Here is a 20,878-nt window from a genome sequence, read left to right as displayed (position 1 = left end):
GGCTCAGAGCAAACACAGTTAGCGACGCCAGACCAGACGGGCCCTTGTTTGGGATATTGTTCTGGCGCTCTGCGCCCTGTGTAACAAGATTCCAGAAGTCTTTCAACAGCAGAAACACAACTGTGAATAAACAGACATGTCCCACAGACTCAGCTCCCCACGCCTCAGCGGCCCAGATGCTGTCCAAGGGGCCGGACTCTCTTACTTGAATATGCAAATGGCCCAGACAAAATGTCCCCAGGAAATGAGGGGCTCTGCACCTTGGCTGAGACCACCGTCTTTCAGGGGCTTTGGCTGGCAGCTGGGAAGCTTGACAAATGGTGACAATAAAAGTAGCGTGAGGCCAAAGGGTGCTATCCCGTGGCCACCACCATGTCATCTGTGCTGTCACAGTCACACAGGGAACTGTCCCCTGCTCTGAATCAGCCCTTCCTGGGCTGGTCCCTCCCTCCCCTGCTCAGGCCTTCTGTCTGGGACCCAACACCCCCCACACAGGCTGGGAGGACCAGGCCTATAGTTTGCGCAGGAGAAAGGTTAAACCATGGAGGAATTCCCAAAAGCCGGCTGTGCAGCGCCGCGCAGGCCAACCCGACCTCCAGGAAGACCTGCAGGGCAAGAATCTCACCTTGACTCCCCGCGGTCCCGGATAGCCGATTGGGCCCTGGGGGCCAGGTGGACCCTGAAACCAAAGGGGAAAGACCATGAGTTCCATCTCAGGCGGGCAGGGCATGGTTAAGTCTGGTCCACTCCTGGGTCCTTCCCGCACAAGCCGGAAAGCTAGCCCTCCATCAACAAACTCCCCTCTTGCTAGGAGCAGAGAGGACATCCCAGGTCAGACTCTTGGAAGAGGCCCCTGAAGGAGACACACAGGGCCAGTTCCCATCCCCATGGTAAAGGCAGGAGCACACATTGTGCGTTTCCAGATACATGAACACCCGCAACCAAACTATCTCAGGTCACACCCCCGTGACTCGGGATTGGAATGTGGGGAGTGGTGGTGGGGAAGGGGGGGCTCTGATGCTTTGGAAGGGCCACATTGTCATTAAAGAAAGGCACTGCCAGCTGACGGCCGTTCCTGGCTCCTGGAGCAGGTGTGGGCCTGGGGAGGCGGGAGTAGGAAGGGCCAGCAGTGGGCTTCTGCCACAGTCCGTGCAGTGGGCATGACCCCGGCGGCTCAGGCCACCTGGAAACTCCAAGCAGCATGCCCCGCACTCACACACATCTTGGGCCCTAACCACACAGTGGCGATGGGTCAGGAGGAGCCTTGGCCCAGAGCCTTCATGGGCGACCAGTTTCTGCCTGGTCAAGGTCGGCTGCACCTGCACCCCATGTGCAGAAGCTGAGGGTGGGGTGAGGTCCATAGACCCAGACAGGAAGGAAGGACCCAGCTTCTCGGAGGAATGTCCGTTCAGCATAACCACCCGAGGACGGGCACAGATGTCCCTGCTCATTCCCTTCTGAGTGCGTGTCCCAGAGCAGAAGGGGGCTGAGAACCCTAAGGCTGGCCTTGCAGGGGGCACTGGAGGGGCGGCATGCAGTGTACCTACCTGGCCTCCCTTCTCTCCTGGAGGGCCTTCTTTGCCAGGGTGCCCCTGTCACGAAAGAGAAGGGCTGCGTTCGTCAGTGGCCACTCAACAAGCAGACTGTCACTTCAGCAGTCTTACAACATAGGAGAAGGAGCTGGGGTTCCTCTCATCTCCTTCCCTCCCCGTGAAAACAAAAGCAAGGAGCGCTAGAAGATGATAGGGAGCTAAGCTCGCTTGGTCACACCCAGCTACGCGCAGCCACGTGGCCTGGGCTATTCCTTTAGCCCCTGACCCTCGCCTGCTTCATCTGTAAAGCAGGAAAGCCCAGGCCTGGCAAGGGCTGGAGTCAACTTTGGAGGAGACCGTACTTCCAAACCCACAGGTGTGCTGCAGGCACGATTGTGTGCCAGTGTCTCCTGACTCTGTTGGTACCCAGCCCGCCCCCAACTGTGGGTGAGTAGGAAGAGCAACGACAAGGGCATTTGTTCAAGGTCACTCAGCAAAACAAATCTGTGGCCAAACAAGGAGCAATGAGGTGGGACCAGACCCCTGGGCACCCTGCTTCCTAGACTAGCGATCCGGGTGCTATCTGCAGATCACAAAATCTCCAGATCACAAAATCTCCACTGTCGGGGGATGTGAAGACGGGCAGGGCAGGGGCTGGGTGAGCCACATCCTGTCATTTTCCAGGGGTCCTAGCACCTTCCCAGGTCTTCATGCAAGTGCCTCCATCACACCCCCTGCCCAGCTGATGCAGATGGAGGGGGAACTGGGGGGAAGGGGAACTTATCCTCCATGGCCCAGATGTGGAGCTGAGGCCCAATGGAAATGGCTATGGCCCCTTCGTCACATGCCCACCCAGCCATGACCAATTCCATTCTCAGGAATTCGAGCTTCTCTGAATTTCCCACCCAAGCTGGCCACTAGATTTAATGCCCTTGAGTTCACGAGACAAACACTGATAATAAAAGTATTGTCTGGAAATATAATTCCACCCCCAGGCCCGCCTGATTCTACTCCTGGTTACACCAGACCCGCTGTGTGACCTTGGGTAGGTCGCCTGTGCTCTCAGGGCCTCCAGTTTCTCATGTGTAGGATGAGGCGGTGGGCTGGACGCTCTTTCAGCTTGAGCGTTCTAAAGACCTAGGACTCTATTTCTGGCACATGGCAGCGTTACAGAGCCCCAAATCTCATCTCTTTGAATAAACAGGGTGTGTGTGCATTCTTTTTAACTTGTATTAGTTGTGCAATTGGACTTGATGGAGGTGCAAGCCCCTGTGCAGGGCGGGCACCCTCAGGGAGCCTGGTGGCGCCAGCCTGTGAGGGAAATCAGCCACGGGTGCTCCAGCCCAGAGGGGACACACCACCCTCCACACTGCCTTCCAGAAGCAAGGCTCATGGCGCCAGCACCTCAGGGTGGTGGCCCGGACCTAAATTGGGCCCAGGGGAAGATGCTTTGCTTCGGGGTGGCCAGGAGGGAGTGAGCCCTGCTCCCTCTCCTACATAGGTTTTTGGGGGCCTTTACTGGTTTCCACCAACCACAGACATTTTTCTATTCAGGAACTGAAGTGGAGGGGGTATCTGTGGGTGGCCAAGGCCCAGGGTCCGAGTGACACGCACTGGGGGGCAGACCCCACGTCTCGGTCACTCAGGGGAGCAAGGAACTCCTCCACGTGGTAATGTCCTCACTTAAGAGTGGAGATAATAATATAGTTGCCGAGGAGATGAAAAAGAGCACATGTAACCAACAAATTTGAGTAATTATCCAGTTATTACTATTTGAATTGAGGTCAAACTTCATTAGATACATTTTAAGTTGTATTTATAGAACGGAGAGTAACTTTTGGGGGAGAACAAAGCTAGCTTACTAAAAATGTTTGAACAGAACAAGATTGAAGGGAAACATACCAAAATAAGGGTGACTGAGTTTTCTGGAATGAAAGGCCAGGCCATTTTCCTCTATCTTTCTACTGGTTTACATTTTTCCAATATTCTGTAACGAGCATTACTTTCATAACGGAAAACTAATAAAGCTTAAATTATTTGTATTTGATATTTTTTCTGATTAAAAAAGTAACATATGTTCATTGCAGACAATTAGGTAAGTGGAAAAGAAAATTAAAATCTTTCCTAAGCTGCCCCCACACAGCACGAAAGCCGACTGTGTGACAGCGCCCCTGTAATGTAATTTCTCAGCACATATGCAGGCAAAATTGGCATCGTGTGCCATAGTTTTAATTTAATATTATACAATGGCCTTGTCTCCCATCACGGAATATTGCCGAAATTCAATTTTTACTGGCACTGCAATATTCCTTTGCATCATAACTTGTTCACCCATTTCCCTGTCGTACGCTAGCCAGAGCGATCGAACAACACGTCTCAGTGCACCGAGTCTGCTCTGAAAAACCTCAGGCTTTTTGAAGGGTTTGTAGTCCATCTTCCTTTCTTAAGCCAAAACCAAAACCATAGCAAAGCAACACAGGGGGCAAAAGAAAGAAAACCCTCTCTTTAAGGCTGCTCAGCAATGCGCGGCCTCTGTAAAGGAGAAAAACAATGTTTTTAAATCTTTCTTTCCCTCCAAGTTCTCATAAAAAACTGGCTGGCTTCTCCGGGCTTGCAGTGTCCCTTTTCGTCCTTTGCTTCCAGCATGTTTGGTGACACTCAGACAGATCCACTGTACATTCGCATTGTCAAGTTTAAATGTTGGTTGGGGACGAGAAATGGAGAGCCTACGAGAGGCAGCCTAGTGGCACCCGGCACAAGGGTTATCTCAAAGGCCCCCGTTTCCCCATAGAATCTGAAAGGAAACCGGTGAGTCTTCAGGGACCCCAGTGCACTGCAGGTTTCAGTGCGGGGAGGGAGCTCCATGGCGGAAGAGGTGAGGGCGGTGGGTGAGGGCAGCCCGCTCCACTCCCAGGCCCCTCCCTGCAGGGACTGACACATTGTGTAAATGCTCCATTGACATTAAACACTGCAGGAAATGAACAGAACGAAAAAACGACTAGAAGAATATACGTCCACCGGCCATCAGGGGTTTAACTCATGGGGGTGGGATCGGGGATGATTTTCATTCTGTTGTCATTTCATTTATTTTCCTAAGCTTCCACAACAAGTTGTCCTATTTCATAATTTGAAAATGCAACTAAGTGTAAATGTAAATTAAAGAACATAAATGACACATTGTGAAATATTCATCACTTCCTCTCCAAGCTCCCGGATGTCTAGGGGACCACAGCCCCAAAATGGTTCCCGTGGGAATGGATGGTTGGAACCTGCTGGTTCAGATACGATGGGATGATTGGCCACCTGCGATTCACTGGACCCAACAATTCTCAGCCATGGAAACGCAAAGACGGTCGTAGGTTCAACAATCACCAATCAATCGTTGAAGTATTTAAACTTCCTCGCTGTCGTAACAGTGGTATTAAAACAACAAAATCACTGCGTCTGAAAAATTAATTTGGCTAATCTTGTTTTCTGAAATAGGCTCCCTACGCATCATTAACTGAATACTCTAAAAAAAAACAACCCACGAGCCACTTACAAAGAGGATGGTGGGTAGCGATAAACTGTTACACTCCCACACCCCACACAGGCCCCAGCGCTTGTCACTTCCCCACTCCTCTCTTCACACAGATTGGGTTTGTCACTAACTCGCTATTTCTAGGCGTCACCCAATTCGGCTCCACAGCTGTGTGTTCACACAGCAGACGCATTTGTTAGTCACCCTCCCTTCTCAGTGTGCGATCCCTAAAAATATACTCAGCACACACTGCCCTTGCCTTCAAACACCGGTGACACATGCAATCGCTTGGAGCCCAGCCCACCCCTCCACGGAGTTAAACACGCAAGGCTGAGTTTTGATAAGAAATTAGTCCACCCTAACAAATGACTAACGCTCCTATTCATGCAATCACCACCCTTTCATGGAAACACGTTACAGAAAGTGCGTCCAAAACCCAGTAATTACCTGAGCAATCCAGCTTGAGTTCTTACATGGGTCTTCATCAAAGCAGTTGGGAAACAGTGAATGAGGGCCACACACACATAGCGTCCCCAGAGCAAGGGAGGCAGCAGGTGGCCTGGGTTCCCAGCCCCCATCCCTGGGACAGACGTGTGTGTGTGTGTGTGTGTGTGTTTGTGAGAGAGAGAGAGAGAGAGAGCGAGAGAGCGAGAGAGAGAGAGAGAGAGAGAGAGAGAGAGAGAGAGAGAGAGAGAGAGGGGATGAGGGGGGCAGGGCTACTCACTGGGGGTCCATCGGCGCCGGGCATCCCTGGGAGGCCTGGTTTACCCAGGGGACCCTAGAACAAACCAGAGGCTCCATGAACAGATGCCCAGGGGTCCCAAGGGCCCCCTCGGCTGCACGCCCTCTCTACATTGCCCCGGGATTACTTTTCAGCACTTCTGCCCAAAAAACGTTTGCTGAAAAGGATGCTCAGAGGTATTCTGCCCCCACTGGCTTCAAAGCGTTTAGCCACCAGGAGCACCAGAAAGGGCAGGTCACCCCTCGCTGTTTCCAGGGCCTTCGGGTTCTGAGATTGGAACACATGTACCCACCAGGTAAAGACAGGAGCGCCAGGCCCTGCAGCGCCCAGCAAGCCCCCCAGGCGATCATGGTGCCCTGAGAACCACCCTGAGAGGTCATCCTGCTGGTCCCCACAAGGCGCTTTGAGGTAACTGAAGTCGCTGGTGCCTGGGGTCAGGCCGCAGCTCTGAAGCGCCCACGTGTTTGTGGGTCTCTCCCTGGCACCTAGGAGTAGTAGGTGCCAAGGATATATTTAGGGTTGCCAAATTTAGTGAAAACAAAACAACAAAACAAGATGCCCAGTTAAATTTGGGTTCCAGACAAACACAATAGTTGAAATTTAACTGGGCATCGCATATTTATTTTTCTTCCTAAACCTGGAAACTCTACATGGCTAGAGAATGAATGAATGAATGAATTTATAAGTCAATGAATGACACGGATCCATGATCGTCCCCTTGGCTCAGCGCTTGGTGACCTGGCCTTCACTACCTCTGGGGGAAGACTGAGGCTCACGTCACAAGTGGGCAATGATTGGCATTCCTGACCAGCCTGCACTCTGGCAGGAGCCGTGCTTCCCGGGTGGGTGGGAGGCACCCTGATGGCAGGTGGTGGCACCCCTATATCCAGCTCAGCCCACCTACCTTTTCTCCTGGAGGACCAATTGCACCCTGGGGCCCTGGAAGACCCTAGGAGGGGGAGAACAGGGCAGAAAGGTCAGGAACTGGTTGGCTCAGAAGCCCTCCCTGCCATCCGTCCACCTTCCCCGACCCTCTCCATCATCCGGGCACCGACTAGGTTCTAGGTCACCTCCAGGCTGCAGGCCCCTTGGGGCTGGACCAGCAGCTTGGGGCAGCGCTCAGTGACTGCTCAGGCCCAGGGCACTGCACTGAAGACTTGCCCCTCCCGCTGACTGCTGCCCAGGAGCCCACCCCGGACTCACTTACCTGGGCTCCTGGATTGCCCTGCTGCCCCGGGGGGCCAGGCTCTCCCTGGGGACCCTACAAGAAACAAAAGCAAAGGCACTCAAGGGGGCTCTGGAGGGTGGGCAGGGGTAACTGCACCCCTTCCTTAGGCCTGGGTGTCCCTTTCTGGTCTCTCGTCCTTTCCATCTCTTCTCATGCCCAAGCAAGTGCCAGAGGAGGGTGCCCAGACAGGAAAAGTCAGGGGCCCTGTGGCAGACAGCGGAACCAGACCAGCACCTGCAAGGTTCACGACATGGACCCCGACGCCAGGAGCATTCATTTTTGTTTGCGAATACACCCCAGAGAGCCGCCAGGAAGGAGCACGGGAAAGACTGACCAGAAAATTCCCAAACCATCCCGCCATGCTGAAGTCTGCCAGTGCCCTCAGACTAGACAGAGGGCCCAGGAGGCCTCTCTCAGGGGGCGTCACATGTGCTGATCGCAGCTCATCATGTGCAACGACAAAGGACTTCCCTCCACACCTGGGCTGACCGTCTGGCGTCAGAGGGAATAAGCATGGACCACCCGCCCCCAGGCCTGCTCCATCCCTTCTGGTTTCCATGGCAATAGATCTCCCTGGCCCGGCTAGGAAGTGAGTTATCACCATGAGGCCAGGCAGTGGGGACACCTGAGACTTACCACATTTCCTTTCGGACCTGTTTGGCCATCCATACCCGTCACACCCTGGATGAGATTAAGAAGAGAGAAGGAATGCTGAGAATTAACAAGGCTCAGAAGGAAAATCCCACTCAACAGGCGTGGCCCCTGACTGCCATGTGTCAGAGGATGGCATGTCCTTTGGGGACGGGGAAGAGCTTGATCCCAAATAAATCCCAAAGGTGGAGGTTAACGAAGCCACCAGGCCCAGTGTGTGGGGCAGCCCTGAGTTCTCAGGAAGCAGGGCAGATGGACTGAGAGGGTGCACAGGCCAGGCCTGGCCCTGAGGAAGCTGCCCAACGGGACAAAGGCCCACTGGAGCCAGGGGCTTCTATCTCCTTCCAGAACTTTCCAAAAGCTGCTAGAAATGCTTTCAAGCAGGGAGGAAATGCGGCATCCTGGTTACTGTTTACGACAGCACATCTATACGCAGGAAAGGGGAGACTTGTAAATCCGACTGGCCTCTGTGCTGCCCCCTGCAAACCCACACCTGCTGGGAAGTTTCTTTTGCACGTGAGCATCAGAGCCCTGCCGACACCTCACACTAGCTTTGGGCAAGTATGCATGGCGGCCAGCATGGTGAGCTGCCAGAAGGCCCGAGTGGGCCACAAGGTGGGCTGGGGGTGTGGAGGGCAGTGGTGGGACTTACAGGAGGTCCAGGAGGGCCCGGGGGCCCCTTTGGCCCCAGCAGACCACGCGGTCCCTGCAAAAGGAAAGAGAAGGAAGGCTCAGACTCGGCCCAGGATCCTGGACCCCTGCCCTGCTCCAGGCAAATCGTGCAGCCCCGCTCATCCCAGAGTCTGCTGCGGCAGGTCTCCAGGCTGCCCAGGGAGTGAGGCCAACACCCCTCCTCCCTCTGCTTCATCTCCTCTCCCCACCTCACCTCTCCACCTCAGCTCTGGGAAGTGGAGGCAGGGTGCCTGGAATTGATGAGGGGGTCAGACAGGAGATCAAGGGGTGCCACAGGCAAAGGCGAGCCTTTCAACTCGCTGGGTGCCCTTTCACGTTTGCTCAGGGCGAGTGAGCACAAAAGCTCCCCCACGTGATGCCCAGTGATCCTCTGCTGCAAGGAGCACTTTGGTCCAGTTCTCGTTTCCAGCTCCCCCTGCAGTCCCTCTGTGCAGTGATATGCGACTGCATTTCTGACATCAGATTCCGTGGGCGCAGGGAGGACAGAGGTGGGAGAAACTAGGTCTCTGATGGGAACATCGTGACTAAACGCATGGAGAGGAAGCCTAGAACTCAGATCTTTTCTGGGATGGCCACTGTGTACCCTCCCTGGCAGTGAGGGGCACGTGTGTGGGCACGGCCCCAAGGCAGCACTGCCCCTAGGATCTGAGCAGTGACATAGCAAAACCACTGCCTGCCAGGGGAAGGCGGCCACATCCTGGTCACACACACCCGCCCCGCCTACTGGGGCATTGTGGAGCCTTTGATGGAGGCACAGTGCTTTCAAATGCCCTTCGTTTAGATAGAACCTTTGCAGATGCAGTAGATGAGAAATCCTTCCCACGTTCATTGCTGCTTAAATGTTCCCTTCGTTATTCTAATACCTAGTCATATAAATTTTTTTAGAAGTTAATGACCCAGAAGGTATCGCTTAGACATGTGTTAAACAGAGAGCTGTGTTGATGAATTCTCCTTCGTGGCTAATCAGACATCTAGGGTATAATTTAGTCCCAAATGAACGTGCAAATGCCGACCCCAGGCTCTGCTCCATGCAACGTTCACAATATTTCTCCTCAATTCACATTACCAGATGCGTACGGCCCCATTGATGTCGATAAAAGAAATGAGATGTTCGAAAAGCAACAGTGAGTGAAAAGTAATTAATGTCCTTTTATTGCTGAGGAAATTTGCTTTGGCCCTAAATAGAAATCAGCTTCGGGAACAGCTTTCTGATGCCCGGGCAGGGACATGCTGCCTGAACGCTCCTTTTTTAAAAGTGTGGCCATCAAAAAGGGTAGCAAACTCTGGCTGATTCAGGCCCTGCAACTGCCCGTGGACACCCACCAGGATGACCTGGGACACCCACCACGATGGACCCTGGAGGCCCCACCACAACCCTCAGGGACCTGAGTTTCCTCCTCTGGGTGGGCAAGCTCAGATCGACGCCTCAGAACTGTCCCACCACCCTCCCCGGTGCTCCTTCTTTTCCCTCCCAGGGAAATCCTCAGATGTGCCTGGGTGAAGGCAGAGCCATTCTCTAATCTACACTCCAAGTCTATCCCCAGATCTGCCCCGAGGCAGCCTCCTCAGACAGCCTGTCACCATAGTAAGGGGACACAGAGTCCCATCCGGGCAGCAGACTTACAGGTTCCCCAGGCAGCCCTCTGGGCCCCACTTCTCCATCGTCACCCTGTAGGGGAGAAAAGAGGCGACATTTAAGGCCAAGCTCTAAGGCCTGATGCCAGACAGACAGGTAGTGCTGCCCTCCGCTGTGCCAAGCACTCTGGCCTGGGGCTGCCCAGCCTTTGGCCAGGTTTACAAGTCCCTGTGCCTGCCCCAAAGCCTGGGACGTCCTCATTCCCGAAAGCTGCAGGTAAGAGGGGAGGTCCTGGCGCTCTGGGACTCCGCTCAGGAGTTCACAGACCACCGCTCCAATGACGGGAAACTGGGCAGAAAACATCATGTGATCAAAGGATTTGGTTACTTATAGGTTATGATAGCAACGAAGGATAGAATGAGGGCCAGAAACTAGACAGAGCTAGATACACAGATGGTAGACGATTAGGTGATAGGTAGGTGGATGGACGGACGGACGGACGGACAGATGACAGACAGGAATGTGAATGACAGAAACCAAGCCTTCCCTCAAAGACCCCCAAAGAAATCGCTTGAGTGACAGGGGTGTGGGGCCGGTCTAAAGCCCACAGTTGTGCTCTTCTGCCACAGGACCCTTCTGCTTCAGTCTAAGGACAACACAGGGCCTGCAGCCCAGGCTGACACCCCTGACAGCCCCGGAACGGGTGCACAGCCCCTCGGGAGCAGCCCAGCGCTGGCCCCGCCCCCCTCTGCCCCACACGCCCACCCACACGCCCACTCTCTCCCCACCTCCAGGGCCACACAGGCACATTCTAGACTCTCCATTCTACTCCTCTCCCCAACCCCCGAGCTCTGCCCCTCGCTGCCTCCTCTGACCCTCACTCAGGTGCCATAAGCTCTCCAGACACCTGTCCTCCCAGTGCCACCTGGGCACCTGTCTCCTGGAGCGAGAGGTGCTCCTTCTGAGGCCTCCGACGGGTGAAAGCCACTCCTGGGTGTGGCATGTCAGCGGGAAGCATCAAGTCAATGGAGACATTTGCGACTTGCTTTTATCTCAGAAGTTCTGGGTGACCTGTCTGCCTACCCCTTCCTCTGCCCATTCACGGTCCCCTCAGCCTCTTGCACTGTCCGCATGCCAGTCTCACGGACACCGGCATTTCCAGTGCAGTTTTCCTGCCAAAGTCACTGAGGAAATGGACAAGTGGGTACAGCTGAGATACACCAGATACGTACCCTTTCTCCGTCGTCTCCCGGAGGTCCCGGCGGGCCAGAAGGACCAGGGTCACCCTAGGAAGTCAACCAGGGTCAGAGTTAACCACCCCGGAGCAGGTCACACCTGCTTGTCCCCAGTTCCCCATTTCACCTGTCTCTAATTCTGAGACTAAAAATCGCAAACCATCTGCAGCCTTTCCTGGAATCAGGAGATCCATCTGGAGGCCCTGCACGCCGGTGTGAGAGGCTCACACTGGCTGCAGACATTCATCCAGGAAACTGGCGTCCTGGGGCAGCTGTACTGGACCAGGCACCAGCAGGGCCACAGGCGTGCAGCCCCCAGGACACCAGGGCAAGGTCTGAGCTACACCCCGCCACCTCTTCCCCAGCCCCGTACTGCCTCCAGGAAGGGCCACCACCCTGGACTGTGAGGGTCCAGGGTGAGGGTCAGCGCTGGTCGCCTCTCGTCCCCACAGCTTTGGGCCACGGACGCAGCTGCTGCTCAATATGTGCTCGTCAGTCAGAAGGACTAGCCCTGACCCCTGACTGCTTGTTGGAGCATGTGGACACGAAGCAGCTTGGGCCAAACCACAGCAGCCATTTCTCAGTGTGTTAGGGACCGTGACAGGTAAACCTTACTGCCAAAGCCGACAAATGCACGTGAGTGTGCATGTGTCTCCACAAGGTGCCCAAATATAAATGAAACACTGTCTACTTCAAAGAAAATGTAGAAAATGCCGAGGGGAGACACTCAAACCAGCCGAGAAAGCCAGGGCAAGCCACCGGGTGCAGGGTGCCCCACCCTCTCCAATAGGAGCAGCGATGGCCTGTCCCCACCCCCAGAATCACCACTCTCATGATGCAAAGGGCCCCCAGCCACTCCCGAAACGGCGGCCACTTGGACTTCCTGAAGCTGAGAAAGGCCCGTGTACCAGAAAGTGGGTTTCTAAACGAGAGCCCCTCCCAGTGAGTGGACCCCATTGGCTCTTCCATAATAAGCAGCAGATAAGAAATCTGATTTCTTTGGGCCGACTTTCCATCAACAGTCATCACATTGTGTTCATTTCCATTCCCTATCCCCATGCAGTTCCTTTAGTGGCCACATTGGAATTGAGGAGACCTAACCCCCACACAAGCAATCTGTGGCCGGCTGCCTGGAAAGGTCTCTTGAGAGACTCTGCTGCACAAAACCCATCAGGCCTTTGTGCCGGGAACTCTCAGGCAGGAAACACTTACCCTGTGGCCCTTCTCTCCCGGCAGCCCAGCCAGGCCGTCGAAGCCACGGTCACCCTGTGGGGAGGACAGAGGGCTGCTCAGAGACCACCCTGCAGTGACGGCCGCCCTTCCTTGGGTCCTGATTCCGGCAGCATCTCTGTACCTCGGCCCCAGGCCCCTGCGAGTGGTGGCCACCGGCCCGCCTGTCACCACACTCTCTACTGCCTTGGGTCCATATGCCGGGCCTCTTCTCCCCCAGACACCCCCAAAGGCACAGACCGGCCGTGTTTTGGGTAACTGCTGAGAAGCTGGAGTGTGTGTGCTTCTGCCTGCCTGTCATGCTCGTCTCTATGCCCTCAGCGCCCAGAGCGCTGCCCACACAGGTGGCTCTCAGACTCATCCGGGTGGACCGGCAGCCCAGCTCCTGGGCCAGCCCTCCTGCTTCCCAGGCTGCCTCCTGGAGCCCAGGAACAGAGCCTGGCCCCCAGATGTTGTAAACCTCGTAGGTGAGATGAAGGGAAGGCTCACTCAGGCTTTCAATACTTTAGTGTTGAAAGGAGACCACGATTTATTGAGAGAGGCGCAGTAAGACTTTCTTCCCCCAGGTCACTGAAGACCAGAGCCTGTCACGAGGTCAGGACACCTGGGGGCACCTGAGAGTCCATCCACGCCAGTTATTAGGTGAACAGGTGGAGTGGACACCCGGCCGTTTTAGTGACTCAGTCTCCATTGCCCCTCCCAGATAACAGCTGCTGTCCCCACTGTGGGCCTCTCACTGGGGACTCTTCATTTCCTCTGGCATCTTGCATGGCCTTGGACAAACCCTTCTAGGAACAGAGGAGGGAGGGAGCACCAAGAATTAAGGGTGGGGAGGGCTTCACACCCAAGTCAGGGGCAGAGGGCTGGCCACATGGCGGAACCACGGCCGCCGGGAGGGAGTGTGGTTTCCGTGGGCTCCGGCTGCTGTACCCACTGCAGCTTTTGTTCATGACACTCGTGAGGTCCTGTGCTCACCCACATGCAACGTCTCTTCTTACCCCCAACGCCACGGAGCCCAGATCTGGACAAGGTGACTTCCTGGCCCGTGGACTTGTGAGCCTGAGCACTTCAAGGCCACCCTTCCCCTTATGGGTCAGTCCCCGTGTACGTGGCCTTGTCATCTGTACATGCGCAGGTTTCCATAGCTGCAGTTCCAACCCGTCATGCTCACCACTCACTTGAAAGGAACAAATCTGCCACCTAAACTACTGCCAACTATCATACGTGCCCGCCACCCCGTCTTTATGTCAACATACCAGAGTGACCCAAACAGAAGCACCCTCACCCGCACGGTCCTCCCCTCGGATGGACGCGTCACGACTCACGACTTGTTATCACAATCACATCTGTCATTATAACCTTTCACGAGGTCTCATCATCACCATGGTGACAGCGATGATTGTGCCCTGGTACCAGGACACCAGGAGGCCGTGAGCGGCAGCCTACCTTGGGGCCAGTCTGTCCAGGCATCCCTCTTGCTCCGTCACTGCCAGCCCGCCCCTGGAACAGACGAGGGCAAAACATCACCACAAACGAGACCTCTGAGGGTGGCTTCCTACAAAACCAGGGAGAGAGAGCTCCAGGCCCGCGTGGCCAGGATGGAGTCGGGGGACTGCTGGGCGCTCACGCATGGTTCTGGTCCTTCCGGGCCCTGCCATCCTGAACCACCAGAAGAGGGTAATGCCACTTGCCCCTGTGTTTGGATATGATGGCCTGAGGTGGCAGGTGAGACCTTGCTGGAGGAGTGACTAAGAAGCCATGTCCGTCTGCAGGACTGTCGACCGACTGTCAACTCGGGAGAGAGCACACCCTTGACATCAATCCACCACACGTTTCCTTTCCACCATTCGGAAGTCAAACTAAAGACCCACAGTCACAGGGTTACAGACAGCAAGCACCTGGTGTCAGTCCAATGGACTAAAGGGGAAACTGAGGTCTGAAAGGGAGGCTTGTCTCGCTGGGGCCACACAGCTAAACACAGGCAAGGTCTGGGCTGTAAGCAAGACCCTCCCTCCACGGGGCCACTCCCACGGCCATTACTTCCAGCTAAGGAAGCTGTCTAAGACAAGCCCGTGGTCCCCTCCTGACTGGCTGTGGCTGCAGGGCAGGGCTCAGGCCTATTGGTGTCCCCTCTAAAGGCCCCACAAGCCCCCGGGAGAGCCCCACCAGGCTCGAGATCATGCAGACAGGCGCAGGGACTCGGCCGGATGGCCACACGCTAAGAAGGAACGTCAGCCAGCTGAGCATAAAGGGCTGGCCCACATCAACAGCTTGTCCCTGCTCCAGGTCCCCTGTGCACCTGATCAAACGAGGCCATCACGCAGTGACTCATGACAAGCGGGGAGAACATCTGGAGAGTGGCCACTTTGGGTCTCAAAGTACAACAAAGGCAGTATGGGCAACAGCAGAGGAAAAAGCAGCAAAGAATCTGGATGGGCCGTAAGTGACGGTCTGTGCTCCCCTGCGTTAAAGGTTGTGAGAGCTGCCAAGAATGAAAAGCCGTCTCAGAGAAGGCGCCCAAGTGACAGCCCCGGGCGAAATACAGACACGAGGCCGGGGGACAACAATGGGGAGACTCTCTTCAAATTTCCAAACACTTTCAGAAGTCAAGGGAAATTCGTCAGAAAAGTTCCCACGATGTCACAGCTCAACAGCTCTGGCAAGTGCGCCGAGGCTTCCGTCACTCAGTGGCTCCTTGCGGGCTGCCCCACAAAGGACGGGGGACAGAGAGCACTGCAGAGCCCGCCACCGGCCCAGCCCTTCCCCCGCCAGCTCCTCTTCCCCAGCGGATCTTTCGGACAAAGGTCACTCCTTCCAGCTCATGTGTGTTCACAGCCCCAGTGCCAGTTAACTCTGCAACTAGTCACTTTGTGAACCACCCCTCAGCTCTTGTTCCTTTCCAGTTTTACCTTGACTGAGAAATGATTTCTAGTGAAACTTGGTAAGTGCTAACAGAGATCCACAGAAAAATGTAATGAAATCAAACCCTTTTCAGAATCAGATCTAAGATAAACCGAATTGTCTACCAAGAGTCACCAAACTCCAGCCTCGGTGGCTCCAGAATCATATGGTCCAGGCCTCAGCAGACCCCCCACAGACCCCGGGACCTACGTCCGCAATGGACCCACGTGACAGCGCGGTGCTTGGCTGTAGCTTCCTCCGTCACACTTAGCTCCCTAACAGGAGGACCTGTAATCACTCAGAAAGTTCTCATCCTTGCCCTATACACTCTGAAACCAAAGCAGGAACTGGCGGCTTAAGTGGACAACATTCTTTAAAGAGGTTCGTACTAAAATACAACACAAGAAAACAATTTTTTTTCACACCCTAGAAACATTCATTGGTTGAAAAGATCCACTTGTTAGAGCATGATGTGGGTTAATTAGGATCCCTGAGCTGGTCAGGAAGCTGTTCATTAACTTAATTTATAAAAGCATGCCCTCTTTCAGTCACCGTGGTCCTGTGGAAACAAACTAGTTCCATTCATTTATTTCCATTCCAAACAGAGAATCCAGGTGGCTAGGATGACAGGTGAGCTGCAAGATGGCCGTTTACCCCAAACCCAGGCCATTTGTGGAGTAACAAGCCCTGCTGAAATGTGGTCTTCTCAACGCTTGCTCCCAAAGGGCCTGGGAAATTGCTTTAATAAAAAATGTTTGTTAAGCTAAATTAGCATGCTCAGGACAGAGGCCAGGGTGGCAGAGGCAGGTGAGTCCCAGGAGACACCGCCTGGTGGAACAGGACCTCAGCCTTGGAGGCAGACGCGCCCTTTGAAGGGAGGTGGCAACTGGGCTTCCCGCAGCTGAGCCTGGACTGCAGGGTGGACACTGGGGTACAAACCCACTGCAGACTCCCGCCCCATCAGTGCCCCAGCGACTGTCACTGCACCGGAAAACACTCACCCTTCTCCCAGGCTTTCCTGTGGGGCCGGGCGGGCCCTGCACACCTCGGGGGCCCTGTCCAGAATCAGAGGGCAAAGGGTCAGTTGCATATCCATGTTTCTCAGAGGCAAAGGCAAAGCCTTGTCCCCATGTTGTCACCTGGCCTGTGGCTCGCCCTGCCAGCTGCCATGTGGGCAGCCCCAGGTTAGAGCACAGAACCCGCTGCCCTGAGTGAGGGCGGGGACAGAAACCCACCAGCTCACTCCCACTGCAAATATCAGTTATTTCTGTTCCGTGTCGAGCTCTGCATTAAGCGACAATTCCCACTAAGTTCTTTGAAGAAATGCAGCATTTAAGGTGCCAACACCCCTCCCCGCCCCGTCATGGCCTCCAATGCACAGGGGAGACGCCCCTTCAAAGAGCCAAAGCGAGGTGCTTACGTACCTGAGGACCCATGTCTCCCGGCTCGCCCTTCAAACCTCCGCTCCCAGGAGGGCCCTAGGGAGACACGTCTGGTTAAGGAATGCTTGGCAGCAGGTAAAGGCTGCCGGGGTGGCCACGGTGGGGGCCACGGAAACCACTCGGGATTGCCGGGTGGGCAGGCCTCCCTCTGAGGGCCAGCCTGCCACCTTGGACAGAACCAGAGGGAAAGGCAGTAACCGTTCATTGGCTGGATCTCTTCCTCACTCTGAGCAAAATTCTGGACAGGGGAGGGTACAAGGGCCACAAGCTCTGGCGAAGGTGGTCTCTCTCTGGGATGCATGTGACCATGACGAGTCACTGCCCCAGGCCTGGGGCTACATGTGGACATCCTCCAGGCCTGTTGCAAGGCAAGATGTCCAGATGGAGAACAGCTCTGAGCCACACAGACCCGGGACCAGTGGCCAAGTCCAACCCTTCTAGGGAACGGCAGTGTGGGCACCATGCATTTAAATCCTCCGTCTCCTTGCAAACTACAAGGGCTCTACCCCCAGGCCGTGGAGATGCCATGTGCAGGCTCTGTGCCTGGCACACATTGCACTCAGCTTGTGCAGCAGGGGCAAGGCGGGGGGGGGGCTGGCACCCTGAGTGTGCCCCACACTGATGCCATCTTGACTTTGGAAACATGACTGCAAAGAACGATGACGCCCTGAAACGATGAGGCTCAGAGCCCTGGGGTCTGGATCAAAACTCACAGCCAGTACAAGTATGGGGGCTCCCCAGCCTCCAGGCCACCGCAGGCCCTCCCCCTGGCCAGGGCACGCCCCCCACCCCAGGTCCAGTGCTAGAATGAATGCTGATGACCACTTAAAGTGAGTCCTCTCCACAAGGAGCTGGGAGACTAAAGGGCAGGGGTGGGGAGGGATGGCCCACCCCTCACCACGCACCCCTATGCTCCCTCCCTGCCGATGACTTACCACAGGGCCGGGTCTCCCAGTAAGACCCATTGGGCCCGCTGGCCCCCTCAACGCCAACTGCAAGAGAAAATCGGACAGGCTAAGAAGTGGCTAGTGTACTGGTCCTGACAGGTGAGATGCTGGCAGAAGGCAAGGGGCCGACGTGAGAAGCCAAGGACAGGAGCCTCTGGAGAAGGAGGTCAGAGGGAGCCCCAGAACCCACTTCTCTGCTTCTCTAGGGCTCTCAGCACCAACCACTAATGCAACAGAGGTGATGGAGGTGGAACCCAGGTGGGTGCCCACTCCCCACTTTGGGGAGGGGTGCTCCGTTCCCGGGGCTGCTCAGAGCATGTTGCTGACCTCCTTCCTTGCTTCCCAGCCCTTCCCCCTCAGAGTGAGCTTGGCTGGGCTGGGCTGGTCTACATATTTTACACGTGCGCTCATGCTGAGTACCATTTTATTCTGAGAGGCACTTCTAGCGCCCCCCAGTGACTGGGGAGCCCTTCTGAAGGGGAATTAAATCAGTTCCAGAAGCAGCAGCTGTTAGAGCCCAGCCACTGTGGACCTGGCCCAGACACCTGCTGCCAGGGTCCCCTCGCCCGCCTACACCCTGACCCTGTCCCACCGGCCCCATCCAGAGGGCGGCCGCATCTGCCGCAGCAGTCAGCCTGCCCTCTTAAAGAACCTTTCCTGCTCCCATGTGCCATCGCATCCCCACGCACAATGCCATTTCCATTTTAGAAGATTTTTTGCAAAATAAAACCTACTTGTAAGCCCACCCCCCATCTGGCTCCTATTAGCATGCACTCAGATTAAAAGGCCAGCGGGCAGGCCCAGTCGATGAATCCAGGCGCAGGGATGGGGTTTCCTACGCACTGATTGCATCACTCGGGCAGTTTGCTCCATCAGAACGACCCGGTGCCGAGCAGTCCTGCGCTTACTCACGCATTCTGATCACTGGTGTCTAGGCAGCGGGCTGGGAACCACGGAAATGGCCAAAAAAGGGCTTACTCGGCAGCTCCTGGCGATGGCCACTAGGGGCGCTCTGCTGGGGCTCACCCACCCCACCCCACGGTGGCGTCTGCACTCATCACAAGCAATCAACAGTGGGCCTCATCAATTAGAAACTCAGCCCACCCATCAGCTAATGTGCAGAGCAGAGCAGTAAGAGGCAGAGGCTGAGCGAGGAGCTCTAGGGCCCACAGGGGCTCTCCCCCAGAGGAGTCTGGCTCAGCCCAGCCTCAGCAGAGACAGCTCACAGGGGCCTGCTGCAGAATGGCTGAGCTCGGTCCTCCCTCCCCAGCCCCACCCCCTGGGACCCGGCCATCACTCACCCGGGCCTGCTGCAGAATGGCTTGAGCTTGGGACTCCTGGGCTGAGACCATGGGGCCTTTGGAGCTGGCATCGCCACCCCCTCCAAACCGGAACTGCAGGTATAAGATGGGGGGTCACCATGGGTGCACTGATGTGGGTGCCCCCAGTGGACCTCTTGGGAGACAGCATAGCCTTAGAGGGTTGGTTGGACAGCTTCTAGCCCCAGACCCCTCCCCATGCATGCCCCCCTACTCTGCCAGCACAGAGCTGTCCAAGCCCCACCTGCCAATTTCAGCCCTGGGGGATCCAGGAGAGCCCCCCGCCAGGTCTGGGAAGCCCTTTCTGACATCCGTGGCATCTCACCCGGAGACCCCATTTCTTGCAAGGAAAAGCCAAGGGTCCATTGAAACACCTTGCTAAGGAGGCCCGGCCAGGATAGTCCTGGTTCCATGCCAGGTGACCCTGAGCTGCGCCCAGCCCCCGTCATCAGACAGGCAGGCAGCATGGGCTCACAGGAAAACTGACAGTCAGAAGACTGCTGTCCACACCAGCCACATACTCTCTCTCCGGGCCTGGACTCCCAGGAAGGAGATGGCCCCAGGACCTTCACCCACAATGTCATAGCAGGTCAGGCTCAAGGAGCAACCAGCTGGCAGCATGCCTGCTTGGGGGTCTGAGTGGTGATAGTGGGTGTCTGACAACGAAGGCAGAGGCCACACAGCTTTCCTTCAGAGGCCAAGTCCATTCCCTCTTGGGTGGGCCCTGGACACCGGCAGAGGTGGAGACTTTGGCCACTGGTGTCCCCTCGTCTGTGAAGGTGGGGCACCCTCAGAGGAGCCTACCTCTATGACATGGTTGGCCCAGGCTGGGGCAAGTCTGTGGCCAGGAGACTGCGCCCCTCAGAAACAAAACTCCGGACACCACTCCCCATTGCATATGTGCCCTGAGCCACCCAGGACAACAAATACTCAGGATACTCACAGGCAGCATGAGCATGGTTCCAGGGGGGCCAGGCAGCCCGTCGGCCCCGGGAAGACCTGGGCGTCCAGGGGGACCCTGTAGACAGAGGGGCCAGGAGAGCTGGGTCAGAGTACAGGACAGAGCTGGGCCAGGGTGACGGTAGGGGGTCGGGAGCCATGGCGCTGCTGGAAGTACACTGGACAAGCACAGACCAGTGTAAGACTCTGTGGCACGGAATATTCCAGAACCCAAGCCCAGAGAAGGGGGCATCGCTATGAGATAAGGATGAGGAAAGGCTCCTGGTGGGGAGGGATGAGGAGGGAGGTCTGGGCAGAGGAATTCAGAGAAGGAAAGGCAGGGAGCCACAATCCAGAGGGGATGAGGTGACACTGCGGGAGGTGGGTGGGGGTGGCGTGCTGGGCGTCCACCAGTCTATGTCAGCCCGTCTGCGTCTCCACACCACACAGGCAGGCAGCTGAGGAAGCTGGCACTGGCTGCTCAGAGGCCCAATTCCTGTGCTGTTGGCGAGGGCTCCTCACCGGGCCTCACCCACAACGCCACGCGGGTGATCAGATGGAAGACGGGTTGAAGCGTCCACTTGCCCGGATACACGCGGGGGACTGGAGTAAACAGGAGGGCCATCCATAGGAACGAGAACTCCTCTCAAGCAACTTAAAAAAGCCACCTGCACACAGATGGCGCCGTGGCCGCCACAGGTGCAGGTAACCTGGTCTCTACTGCAGGTCCCTGACAGACATCCCTCCAGTCTCCAGGGTGGTTTTGGCCAGCTCAGGACTCTACAGATGTAAAACTTTCCTATAAGAGTTCATTTGCAGAACCTTTTTCTATCACTCAGCTTTTTCACTAATTCAGGCAGACTCCCAAAAGCTTGAGGCAGATGAAGTTGCCTTTGCATACAGATGGAAGTTTAACTACGTCC

At 55.8% G+C, this 20,878-nt stretch overlaps 1 protein-coding gene across 9 annotated transcripts in view; it reads right to left on the bottom strand.

The window, feature by feature from the left end:
• The window catches only part of COL5A1 (collagen type V alpha 1 chain), a 150,625-nt gene that overhangs the window by 55,721 nt on the left and 74,026 nt on the right, over positions 1-20,878 (bottom strand). For all 9 annotated transcript variants that reach the window (XR_013994427.1, XR_013994428.1, XM_081066278.1 and 6 more), the window contains exons 12-27: positions 19,960-20,034; positions 18,999-19,091; positions 17,686-17,742; positions 16,733-16,786; positions 16,310-16,363; positions 13,854-13,907; positions 12,390-12,443; positions 11,175-11,228; positions 9,991-10,035; positions 8,326-8,379; positions 7,659-7,703; positions 7,002-7,055; positions 6,699-6,743; positions 5,777-5,830; positions 1,548-1,592; positions 626-679 (exon numbers count right to left, since the gene is read on the bottom strand). Coding sequence is in view for 7 of the 9 variants with exons in the window: in XM_081066278.1 (XP_080922404.1) it covers positions 626-679; positions 1,548-1,592; positions 5,777-5,830; positions 6,699-6,743; positions 7,002-7,055; positions 7,659-7,703; positions 8,326-8,379; positions 9,991-10,035; positions 11,175-11,228; positions 12,390-12,443; positions 13,854-13,907; positions 16,310-16,363; positions 16,733-16,786; positions 17,686-17,742; positions 18,999-19,091; positions 19,960-20,034 (891 nt within the window). In the remaining 2 variants the exon portion in view is untranslated. The remainder of the gene's footprint in view (positions 1-625; positions 680-1,547; positions 1,593-5,776; positions 5,831-6,698; positions 6,744-7,001; positions 7,056-7,658; positions 7,704-8,325; positions 8,380-9,990; positions 10,036-11,174; positions 11,229-12,389; positions 12,444-13,853; positions 13,908-16,309; positions 16,364-16,732; positions 16,787-17,685; positions 17,743-18,998; positions 19,092-19,959; positions 20,035-20,878) is intronic.

This window comes from Rhinolophus hipposideros, assembly GCF_964194185.1.
Source record: "Rhinolophus hipposideros genome assembly, chromosome: 11".
Lineage (NCBI taxonomy): Eukaryota > Metazoa > Chordata > Mammalia > Chiroptera > Rhinolophidae > Rhinolophus > Rhinolophus hipposideros.
This window is presented reverse-complemented; position numbering and strand designations above follow the sequence as displayed.